Source organism: Aricia agestis, chromosome 12 (assembly GCF_905147365.1).
Source record: "Aricia agestis chromosome 12, ilAriAges1.1, whole genome shotgun sequence".
Lineage (NCBI taxonomy): Eukaryota > Metazoa > Arthropoda > Insecta > Lepidoptera > Lycaenidae > Aricia > Aricia agestis.
The window spans coordinates 1267673-1280709 of NC_056417.1; the positions used below are offsets into that span (position 1 = coordinate 1267673).

Consider the following 13037-nt stretch of genomic DNA (forward strand, 5'->3'; position numbering starts at 1 on the left):
TTAGCTTTTTAGTTTACATTGACTTTTATTGTTATATAAATTCATTCATATTTACTATTCATATAATTATAGTAAGTGAGTTTATATTCATATAAACTCACTCACTCGGCGAAACACAATTTATTGTTGTGTTTCGCCGAGTGAGTGAGTTTACCGGAGGCCCAATCCCCTACCCTATTACCTTTCCTACCCTCCCCTATTCCCTTCCCTTCCCTACTATCCCCTATTACCCTATTCCCTCTTAAAAGGCCGGCAACGCACATGCAGCTCTTCTGATGCTGCGAGTGTCCATGGGCGACGGAAGTTGCTTTCCATCAGGTGACCCGTTTGCTCGTTTGCCTCCTTATTTCATTAAAAAAAAAAAATTACAGCTAGGTCGAGAGAGATAGAACGATCGAGCAATGTTCGGTGCTCGGTTTCTTACGTAATTTGATAGAACTTCATGATTCATCTAATCACTAGCGCTTTGGAGTTTGGATTGGCTAACGTTAATCAGTTGAGCAAATAGCGTTATTGAAGAAATCTTGTAGAAAGCATCAGGAACCGTGCATGATGGGTCTCCGAAGTATCTATTACAGTGCGAGCAAGGCTTTATATGAACATGGGCGGGAGCGCTGCTGATGGTAAAGAACTGTCAAAAATGACGTTTTTGTATGGCAGCGTTAGTTCCTGTTTTCGCCACGTTAATTTAAAGCCTTGTCGAGGTGTAGGTATAGTAGGTTAGTTAGCTAAGTAAATTCATCATTAGGTTGTCATTAGGATGTCATTAGGATGTCGACTCATCATTTCATGCAGATGAGTCGACATCTCATCGCGTTGCAATGTATTATAATTTATAAGTACCTAACTAAATTATATTGTAACTTATTTCCTGTGATGTCTCACCGTCTTTTTTTGGATTATAATTTAGATTTATGTATTTGGTTATTAATTGTGTACCTACCTAATTTATAACAAACTAGATAATATGCAATATTTGGGTCACACTAACACTTTTGTGCTATTCTTTTATTCTAACGAATAAAATTCTAGAAGGCCTGCCAAAGTGTAGATCTAGGTTAAAACTAATCCTGGGAATCTTCATCGTTACTAAATACTAAGGGCCTGTTTCACCACTTCCTGATAAGGCTATCCACCAATTAACTTGACAGATCAAGTATGGAGAATCTGTCAAAAAAGTTGTGAATAGCCTATTAGGCACTTTATCAGAAAGTGGTGAAACAGGCCCTAAGTATAGTATTGTTGTATAGTGAAAGTGGCAAGTGGCAGCTGAGCTGACAACATGATGTAACTCAGGGTTAACTTTCAGTGCAACCTGGGCCTTTGAAAGCCATAAAATTTTAACTGCGTAAATAACGCAATAGAGTTGAAATAATATTTCGTATATCGCGGCTGTTTATCTTATTTTCCTGTTGCGTGCGGTTAAATATTTAAATGGCTCGTGCAAGTTATATGTTACAGTAATTAATAATACATTACATGCATTTACATCATAAATAACGTTATAGTTTAATTGGGTTCTCGTTGCAGACGCGGCGCAGGCGGCCATGACGGTGGGCGTGGCCAACGTGCTGTGCGACGATCGCCCCGGCCCGCTGGCGTGGCCCGCGCCCGCTCCCGCCCCGGCCGCGCCGCTGTGGCAGTACCCAGGTAACTCCTCCGAACTCATGCTCGCCTGGTAACTACGCGCCAACTGCATTGCGGCGAGTCGCTCGGCGGTGGCCGCGCTCCGCGCCGACCGCCGTACACCTCCTGCCGTGTCATGCCGCGCTGGTAGCGGCATTGCAACTGATTTCGCCCGTTGGGTTTTGTTGTTTTGCTTTTTTTATCTGTTGCGTCATCGCCGCGAGGTCGCGTCTCGAGTTTGAATGGAAATTAGATTTTTGTTTTGGTCTTGTTGCTTCTTTGGTTCGGTTTCGTTGGGAATTAATGTTAAATAGTGCCGTAATTTAATTGCGTAATTGTTCTGAGGTCCGTCACCGAATCCCGTTTATTACGGCGCGGCCGATTTAGCTTTTATTTTCGTTTCGTTTAATGAACGGCCTGCGAGAGTTTCTTTTCATTTTTTACTCGCACAATACAACCTGATAAAAATAAGTTGATAAAACAATATCACATCCACTATCATCATCACGGCTCGAATTGGAGGCTATCTGGATGATTTATTTTGGAATCAACATTGAATTAATTATTGATGGCGAATAATAATTATTGATCAGGCCGCAGGTGTGAGATATCGTATTCACTCCGGTTTGTACAGTTATTGGACATTTTTGAGAAACACTAGTTGTAGACTGTGACTTCGTTTGTTGAAATTGACTATTATTATAGCCAGGTACCTATGTAGGCAAAAATAATTGTAAACTTAAAAGTTTTAAGTTGAAAGTTATTTTTGTTTTAAGTTAAACCTATTTTATTAAGTATGTGAGTTCTAATTTAATATCAAAATATTATTATATTTAATGTAACGTATTACGTAGTATTAAACAATGTCGTAGTTATTTAGGTAGTGTAGGTTAGCATTTATATTAACTTTTAAAAATCTAATAAGTTACGAAGATTCTGCGAGCATAGGTACCTTTTTTGTAACACGGGGAAATGCTTTACGCATCCCCGGCAAATTGGGAATATCGGCCGGGGTATGTGGGTCTCCTGCGTAGTCTACCCAGTAGGTACCCACTAAACCCCATGGTGCTCACTCCTGGCAGAGCGGGTACGATAGAACCTTCCCCAACTCTACCAGCACCCGCAGTACGGCTATAACAGTAGAAATACGAAAGTATAGACAAACAGCGGAGATAAATTGAAGGTGCCGTTCCGATCTTTACTGCGGCTAGCCGCGATTGACAAAAATCAATTAATATAACGCCACTTTATGACATAGACTATAGTCCTAAAAATTCAAATAAAATCGTATCTACTTTATGACGTAGAGTCGTAGACTATAGTCGATGTCATAAAGTGACATTTTAATTTTTAATTAAATTTTTGTCGATCGCGGCTAGCCGCGGTAACGATCGGAACGGCCGCGCCCGCGGCACCTTCAGTTTATCTCCGCTGTTTGTCTATACTTTCGTATTTCTACTGTAGCCATGGTACGGATGCAGCGATCATCTACATTTTGCAGACCCGAGACCACCCCGCTACTCGGGAGTCGGGGGCCGCGAGTATACCAAGGTACCTTAGAGTCTAGAGACGACTTTTAACTTCTAAGCCAAAATTTAACTTTACAGTTACCTACTAGTTACTACCTGTTGTCTGTGCCGGCATCAATCATCATCTTCTGGAAGAAACCGCCCGCCTATTGACAGAATTTCAATTCTTATGTTGTTTTTTGTTTTGATATGTTACATAGGTATGTGAAATTAAAAATTTATTAAAATATATGATATAAGTACTTACTATTAATATTTGAAATTATAATTAAATAGAAATTCCCAATTGTAGCCTAATCTGGATTAAAGTTCTTTCAAATTTTAAACTTCCAGTACTTACTTAAATAAAAAAAAATATATCGGGTTCTTCAAGAACCCGATATATTTATACCAAGAACCGTTCTTGGTAAAAAAATATTTTATGAAACTGAAAGGTTAAGTACTTACTTAACCTCCGTTTATTTCAACCAATTATCATAAAATATTAATCGCACAATCGCACGAAGTCTCTTTAAGGAACTACTTTGTGCTTAGGTATGAAAATTGTATGAAATATACCTTTCTGATAGGAAAACAGGGAATTTATAATATAAAATAAATATAAATATAGAAGCCCATATAACAATCGGATTCACTCATTAAAAGTGATTACGCGCAACCGCACAGGAGTTGCCGGCGTTTTAAGCTGAAGTGTTTGCAGGTCGTACTGATTAGGCCCTAACTTGGTTAAACCGAGCAGCCCCCGTAGAAAAGTGGCAAAACGCTAACGCTAACGCTAACGCTAACGCTAGCGCTAGAAAATATATGGATTTGACATTAGTATTCGCTAGCGAAGCGATGACTTATGTCAAATCGCATACATTTTGTAGCGTTAGCGTTAGCGCTTTGCCACTTGTCTACAGGCCCAGACCACGATTCTTGTCGCTTTCGGAAGGAGCTGGCTGGTAGTTTGGTGCGCCTGCCAAGAGAACATTTATAGTCCATGTGAGGTCCATGTGAGGCTTACCTAATGAGCTTTAGGCGTATGATGGGACTCAAATACTACTTCAATGTTCAGTATTGTTTCCGATCGTTATCATACAAAGAAAGCCATGGTAGGGCAGAATAATTATTAGACCAGCTTAGCAACAGATTATTAATATAGGTGCTATATTAAATAAGAAGCTATGATTTTGAACTCTTAAAACCTTTACTAAGGTTTAGATTGGACTTTTCATAAACTTAATATCACATTATTTGGAAACTTAACACGGAATGGTTAGATTAGAGAAAAACGTACCTAAATAACTAAATTAAAGCAGTTTTATAGTAATCTATTAGATTTAATCCTCTTGACCCATATATATAGCTGTGCAAAATTTAACGTTAATAAATAATTGCAACGCTCGTGTAATCCAAGGAACATAATATTATTTTTACGTGCTAAAAATTTCTGAGTGTCAATTACCGTACTATCTAATTTGTATAAATTACGTTAACATAAAGTGCTCAACGCAGTAAATTGTGTTAAATTATACCACGTTTTAGCGTGTCCATAAAATAGCTACGTCATTAAAGTGTATAATTTGAATATTAGACGCTGGAGCTAAACGATTACGCATTAAACAACTCAAAACCATAAACCTAAACTAGTTAAAAATATCGCTCCATCGTCGCGCCGCTCACACGCCAAGCGGAACTCGTGTCACTCCCGACCCATAAATTATGCATCATCCGAAAAAACACGCAAAAAAAATCATAAAAACCACATTTATCGATAACGGGTCGAGCTTAGCGCCTGCCCTAGTCGTCGCGGCCCGCCCGCTCGCCCCGCCCCATCGCCGTCTCAGCCAATCGCAAGACGCGCGCCGAAGGAGGCCCGCCTCCTTGGCCCGCGTTTTAGTGTTGGGAATTAGTGCGTTTTGTTTGTTGTTTTTTTACCGATTATAGTTAGTCTTTGAGTTTACGGTTACGAACCTGACACCTCACGCGATGCCCGCTGGGGGTCGCGGGGGTCCGGGGGAGGGGGGCACGTGATTGATCACGGACTTTTAATTGTTGGTGTTAGAGGTTTTTGTCGAAATCAACGACATAATTAAGATTTGATAGCCCTCGAAATTTAAAGTGGTGGGAAGCTTCGTTATAGAATTGTAATGAATGCAATGTTTTTAATTAAAAAACATGTTTATGACTTAATATCAAGATTCTAGATTATCTAGCTTCTAATTTAGACGTAACTTATACCATCTTATACCAAGGATTTAGATATTATGCTGTATTCTATTTAAATACATTCAAAGGTCATCGAATACTATGCAACGTCTTCCTAGTTGGCTACCGCTTTAGATAGCGAAGTATCTTTGACCGTTGTTGTTTAAACCTATCGATTACGTAACTATGTTCCTATTTAGTAATCTGGTTAGGCTAGGGCCTAGCCTAACCAGATTACTTAATAGGTTGCTAGTCTAGCCGCTAGGCTAGCTAGATTGGTTCGTCTACGGTTGGTCTCTAGCCTGTAGGTACATGTAGGGGATATCTTGGATCGGAGTTATCAAAATTTGAACCAAAATGCCAGGAAAATTTATTCTCGCGCGATAAACAAATTTTTGCACAACGGAGATGCGAACGGCATCTAGTTGATACATAGATAAGCAGATAGTAGAACTACATCTAAGGTATTATAGGTACTAGTTACTACCTACGTAGGTAGGTAGGTATTTTATTTCGGTCAGGTTACGTCAAACCGAACTTACAAATGAACCGATTTCAGCCGAGTCTACAGACATTTTTACCGGGTTGAACTTTAACTACTTACCTACCTATATCGAAATATAAAAGGTCACATAATAATATCTAAAACTCATAGGTACGTGCTACGTAGGTAGGTAGACACTAAGGTACTTAATTAAAAGCTTAGAAATTGGAAGTACGTACTTACTCCTGCGTAAGTGAGTCCCTCTAACGACGTGCGTCGAGAGTCGAGACTCGAGTCACAATTCTCAAATCACAAATTACTTACGCGATTCCAACCCCTTCCCTTCGCGACACACCCTATACATTATCATTAAGGAATTACATACCTAGGTAACAAAGATCTACAGTCCTACTCCTAAAATGGAGTGAAATATTAAAGACATTCTCTATTGTAGAGCCATGTTGATCGGAATAACTAGTGCCATCGTTACAACTTACAAGACTCGCTCGCACTATGGGAGATTGAATGATTCTTTTTAATTTAACTACAGCTTAATAATAATTATAAGATAAATTATATACCTACCACCGACGTAAAAAAATAATACCTACCTACATTTTTGTCAAACTCTTCATTCAATTAAAGTTAAGTGATCGTTTAATCTTGTGAGTAATGACCATAGTTATGACTGCTGAAATCAAACTTTGAGTTATTACTTATTATTACTAATTCTCTGTTATCATGCTTCTGTATTGGAAAATGAACCATCAATTACGGACGAAACGAACAGCGGGGCTACAATGGTCACATTTAGCACTTCCTCTCAATATTGTCAAAACTGTCAAACCGACAAAATGTCAAATCAGTACAAAAATACAGAAATGAATTGCAAGCAGAGTCGCATTTTGCGATTTTAGAAAAGTGAATCATATTATGATTCATGTCATGATTCTTCAAAGCGACCATTTTAGCCCCGCTGCCGCGCTGAAAAAACGTCAAAAGATCATGAACCTGCATCATGAATTCATGATGTTTCATTTTTTATTTCATGTCAATCACACTTTTAATTCAGCTTGCTTAGCTGCTTGAGCTTTATGTCACTTCTTGATTTTAGCTCCTTTATTTATCATGTGGCGCATCAGACAGTGAAGTTATAAAAAACAATGGAATCGTATGCTATATGGCTAAAGGCTTTTAATTTAAACTTTAAAGGAGTGAGCACACTGAGACGGGCCGTGCCGGGCCTTGTCGCATTGACGGAAATCCACTGCGCCCCGACACAGTGTGCGATACGCGCATCCGCCTCCCAACAAATTGTATGGAGGCGGATTTTTGCGATGAGCCCCGGCACGCTGAGCCCCGGCACGGCCCGTCTCAATGGGGTCACTCCTTTAATCATTGAACACTGATTCCATAAATCGCTGCGTGAGTGGTCTTTTGAAGTACTTATATTATGCTTTTGGACCTAATTCCAAAATATTCATTACGGGCTATGGCCCGGCGCCGATTCCGGGCTCCGGCCATATGCCACTCTCTTTCCTCGCATGTTCGGACTTCAGATGTCTATCTGAAGTCCGAACATACAGCCTCTTTTTTTGGAAGTCGGTTAATGAATTAATGAATAACATAACGAATAGAAACAGATAATAATATGATAGTTGCTGAGGTAATTTCATAACAATAAGGCTGTGATTAGATTAGATAAAGCGTTTGTCTATAAACACCGATCACTATCGTCCCTCTTCTATAGCGCATTCATAATTGTTTTATATCAAAATATCTACTAAAATGAACCTTATATCGTTGACATAAAGTCCTGTGACCTGTCAAACTTATGGTAGCGTATCCATAATTATTATTTTAGCTCTAACTTATATGAAAATGCACCTTATGTCGTTGACATAAAGTCATGTCTAACTTACGGTTCCTAATTGTCGCACCCTAAACAACCGTCTATATTCGGCGTCGTCTGTCCCTCTCACACTCATTGTGTCAGCGATTTGCCCTCTCGCTCGCAGCGAACGCGACTATAGTGCAAGTTCAAGGTTATTCGATACATCAATGTTTGGGACAGTGCTATAATAGGAGGCCGTTCATATAATACGTTACTCTATAAAAGCGTAATCTAGAGGAGATTACGCTGTGACACTTTTCAAATTAAATTCCATTTGAAGTGCCAGTCTCAGTCTATGACTATATTTTGTATGCGTGCCGTATTACGTGGATGATCCTTATGACCCTTATTATACCCACAGCACAGTTGTAGATGCCCATCTTTATGATGTAAATATGGAAAATGCACTGTATTTAAGTACTGTATTTTAATTTTTAAGCTACATATACTTAACTATCGAGTATAAACATACAAGTTACTAGTTACCCAAGCAGCAAAGTACCTATGTACTTATATATTTTGTTACTAAAAACTGCAACCGCTAAACTAAGTTAAACTTTCAGCAATTAACACTTTATTATTACTTTAATGAACACTTATAATCCGTGACGCGATTAGAATAATTAATTAAGCGCCAATTGAGCGCTGCTCAAACTCCAGTTCCCATAGTCCCATTACATTCCGACTCGCACCGGAAACGGGCCGCGGAATACAAATGCCCCCCGGTACCAGGAATACATGATTTACATTTTACATGATACCTTTAGAAGCCAAATGTCGAACATGAATATTAATTTTCCAATAAAAGCCAATCAGCATTTATTGTCCTAATCACCAGTTGTTTGTGTTTTTTCAACTTACCAATTTATGTGTTCCTAGTCGTTTGAAAGTTCAACTGTTTTTTTTTTCTTTGTTCTTGTCTAGCGAACCGTACATGTTTTTTTTTTAAATTAAGTATGTCATTTTAATATAGTAGGCCTACCACGAAACCGTTTTGAGACTCAAACAATCGGACGAGAATGCCGCGTCCTGCTCTAACTAGGTCCATATCACGTTTGTTCGAGTAGGACGCAACATTCTCGTACGATTGTTTGAGTCTCAAAACCGTTTCGTGGTACGGGCCCAGGTTAGTAACAAATAATCGTTTTTCTTTTCAGCCCAAATGTCCATGGAGAGCATGATGGTGGGCGGCGTGGGCGGAGTGGGTGGCGTGGGCGGCGTGGGCATGGGCCCCGTGGGCAACATGTCCTCAGTTGGGGGCTTCCAGCTAGTGAGGGAGCCGACTTCTGGTGCCCTGATACTGCTACCAACACCGCCAGACCTCCCCCATGCCGTGGTATGGGGAGGGGTGCCGTATCCCTCTGGTCCCCTCCTCCTACCACCAGCGCCTCACCCGTCCCACCACCTGCAGCTGCTGCCCGGGGATCTCCTGGCGTCCACGGCGACGTTACAGCACACGCACACGCACTCGACTCGCCTCGTCACGCTGGCGCCTGCGCCGCCCCCGCCCCAGCATCCAACACACACCGTCGACAAACGAAAACCAATGATGCAGCCGATGATAACTCCCCACGCTCTCATAAAAATAGAACCCGAGCCGCAGCCGGAGAAGCAGGCGACGTTCGCACCCGATCCGGTTCACCAGCCTGTCGTGGTTCCGCATATGTATTATCAGCAGGAATTTCCCGAGCAACCCTGTAGAAGTCAGGCAACGTCGCCGGCTGCACCCCCTACTCCGCCGCCGGAGGTGCCCGAAGCGCCTGCGCACAAGGACGCTTCGAATCAAACTGATCATATTGACGACGAGGACGAATCGCCGAATCATGCTGATGAAGATGAGCGGGACATCGCCTGTGTTGGTGTCGCCCATTACCCGGAGGAACCAGTCCTTCAGTTGCAACCGTTGCAAGCCCCGCCCATCGATAGCGCCGAAGATTCCTCATCCGAAGCCAATTCGGCCGTAATTGGTGCTGTAGAGAAGGCTATCGATGTAATGGAAAGAGATGGAGCTATAGAAAACTCCAATAGTAGTGCTTCCAATGATTTGGTAATAGACACAGCGAGCTCCTCCTCTCCCATGGCTCCTCAGTCGCAGCGGCCGCCGGTAGATGTTAGTGGATTAGAGTTGCTCTCCAACAGTATAGAACAGTACGAGAGAACCACACCACACAATAACATGCCTAATATGGAACCGATGCCTTTGACGATAGATACGAGGTCAGCTAACAAATTAAATATTCACATAAAGACCTCTCCGAAGTCACCACCGGTAACGGAAGCTGAACCGCAAAGAAGGTTCGAGTTTGCAAGCTCCGAAAATCATAGTGAGAGAGAAAAACCTTCACTCGATGGCTTAGGATTGTTATGTGCGTTAGCTGAGCAGCGGTTTATGGAGGAGGTAGAAGTGAACCCGCAAAGTAATATATCGTCTACTTCGAGACCTTTCATCAAAACGGAGCCTCTACTAAGTCCAAACGAGAAGCCGAGAGATATTAGAATGGATCTTAAAAAGGAGCGACATAGAGATAGAGAAGATTCATCCGGCGAGAGAAGAAGAAAGCGAAGTCACGACAGGGAGGAGAGGTTGAGACATAAGTTAGAAAAAATGAGGCGTCACAAACGTGACAGGAAAGATTGTGAGCGCGACGGCGGCGAGCTAGAAGCCAGCTTACGTCGCGTCACGGCCTGTTCTTGTGGTCTGCCAGATTGCTCGCACTCGTCCTCCGTACCCTCAGCCCAGGCTCTAGTTAACGCCATAGAAAAAGATATGCGCGAGCGCTTACAAGACCTACAACGACAGTGTGACGAAAAGAGAGCACAACTAAACGCCTTGACACCTCCGTTACCACCTCTTTCGACGCCATCCACACCTGATACTCCCGCCTTGTCGCCTGATTCAGACCGAGGTTCGTCCAAAAAGAGAAAAGTCGGTCGACCCAGAAAAGTATCTAGCCCAGAATCCACCGAGACTATTGTGGCCAAGAAACCTAAGTCGAAGAATACTCTCGTAGGCTATTTACTAGCGAAAGGTAAATTAAAGGGCAATATTTTGTATTCCAAGGGTGAACCTTCGAGAGAAGATGGGAATAGGACGAGTAAAGTTCGACCCAAATTAAAAGCGGAACCGATATTGAAACCTTACTCCGAGGAGGAAGAAAACGAATGGGGCCTTAACAGATCGGCGAGCTCGTCGATGGAAAGTCTGAACGAAGTGAGACAGAAGAATAGGGAGAAAGTTGATAAGTTAGTACGAAAACATTCTAGAGATGATATGTCCGAAATTGAGCTAGCGATTCGTCGAGCTAGTGCGTCTAGCGAGAGCGATAAAGACAGGCATCATGCTAAAAAACGACGGAAGAGTTCCAAATCGGGAGAAAGGAAAGAGGAAAAGGATACGGCAATCAAAACGGAGAATGATACTCAACCCCAGCAAATATCTAGATGTACTCTAACAGACGACAACATAGATTCTTCGCCACGCGTACTTACGGCTAGAGGAGGGTTGTTCTACGCGGGGAAACTGAGTGCGGTACAAGCGCCTGATGTGTACGCCATCACCTTAGACGGGGAGAGAGGGAATAAACCGCACATATTGTCGAGAGAAGAAACATTGAAAGACGCCGTAAGTAATACTTATATTCCTTGTATAATGTCTAGTTATAAATCTAGGTTATAAATTATCGTCAATAATGAGGAAAATATAAATTCAATATTATTGTGAGCAGATAATTTACCGCATAAAATTTTCCTACTCGGTCACAAAGAAATTTCAAAAACTCCCAAATTAATAATAATCATATCTAAAATGTTTTGAGTGTGTGCCTACATTCGTCATTTGATCACAACACATAAATGACAAAAAATCACAAATTAACAATCACGTCTCAAATGTTTTAACCCCCGACAAAAAAGAGGGGTGTTATAAGAATTAAAGTTGTATTCTCGTGCCTATATCAAACTATTGGCAATTTCAGATTCTTGAAGTATGTCCATCATCAGTGCAAGAGTTACCATCGGGCACACGAGTCTGCGCGTACTGGTCCCAGCAGTATCGGTGTCTATATCCCGGGACAGTCGCGGTATCCTCCCCAGACCCTCACGATGACAAGTTCGTAGCTGTGGAGTTTGATGATGGAGACTCTGGACGAATAGCCATTGAGGATATACGCTTCTTGGAACCGAATTATCCTATTGTTGGTGAGTACATATTTTGCTTTGAATAAACCTAACTTCTAAATTTTCTCAGGTTTGCTAATTTTAGTTTGATGCAAATATTTATTGCGTTATTGAAGTGCTACTGATTACACCTTAAAGTGGCGTTAGTGGGCCACGGGTCAATAATATTGCACAACATCACGTGTTGTGCAATTATTGACCGTCTAGGGTTGACATTGAACGCGCCCGCTTTTCAATCTTATTGTCAAATAAATTGTTCAATGATATTGCACAGTAAAATTGAGCATCCAAGGGCCCACTTTGATGAAGATGATGTTAATTTAAAATTAAATAATTACAGAATACGAAAATACGTTATTTACGCTCGGCAAAAGAAGAAGAAATACAAGCGTTACGGACGATAAGAAAGGCGCTACAGCAACAACCAGTAGCGAAAAAGTTGATACAATTCCAAAATCTAAATCCGAAGACGAGGACAGACAAAACAAAGACAGGAAAAAGCTGAAGAAACATCGCAAAGAAAAACTGAGACGTATGACAAGTGACGAAGACCCAAATTCGATTGAATACGTCAAGAAAAAGAAGAAAAAACACAAGTGCTGTGAGGAACACTGTAAGCACAGAAGACATCACAAAAAGAGGCACAGGAAACACAAGAGAAGACACCACGAGTGCAAAGAACATTCTAGCTCATCTGGTGAAGATAAGGGACAGAAATCGTCTTCCGATTACATAGACTCGAACAAATCTAATGATGACTCGGTTGATTCCAATGATAAACTATCAACACTCATAGCTGTTGAGAAATCGCCCAACGATCAAATGAAAACGGTTATCAAAAAGGCAGTCCTACCCAAGAAGAGCCTGGTCAAGAATGCGATTCTTGACTTCAGTAACATAGGCAAGATTACGTTTAGCAATAGCTTATCGACAGAAAAAGACAATTTAAAAGACAGTGGAATAGCTCTAGAAGAAGACAGCCCTGCTGGACCTTCTACAAGTGATGTTCTAAAGAAGGTTGGTTTTTGTTTATTCATACTAATATTACAAATGCGTAAGTGTGTCTGTCTGTCTGTTACCTCTTCACACTTGCTAAACTAATTTAGATAATATTCGATATGCAGACACTTTAAGTCCC

At 41.2% G+C, this 13037-nt stretch overlaps 1 protein-coding gene across 3 annotated transcripts in view; it reads left to right on the forward strand.

The window, feature by feature from the left end:
• LOC121732275 (protein winged eye) overlaps positions 1 to 13037 on the forward strand; it is a 133576-nt gene that overhangs the window by 117092 nt on the left and 3447 nt on the right. For 2 of the 3 annotated variants that reach the window (XM_042122101.1, XM_042122103.1), the window contains 4 exons: positions 1531 to 1650; positions 8881 to 11345; positions 11698 to 11920; positions 12240 to 12916. In XM_042122101.1, coding sequence (XP_041978035.1) covers positions 1531 to 1650; positions 8881 to 11345; positions 11698 to 11920; positions 12240 to 12916 — 3485 coding nt within the window. The remainder of the gene's footprint in view (positions 1 to 1530; positions 1651 to 8880; positions 11346 to 11697; positions 11921 to 12239; positions 12917 to 13037) is intronic. The other variant, XM_042122102.1, reaches the window with a different exon arrangement.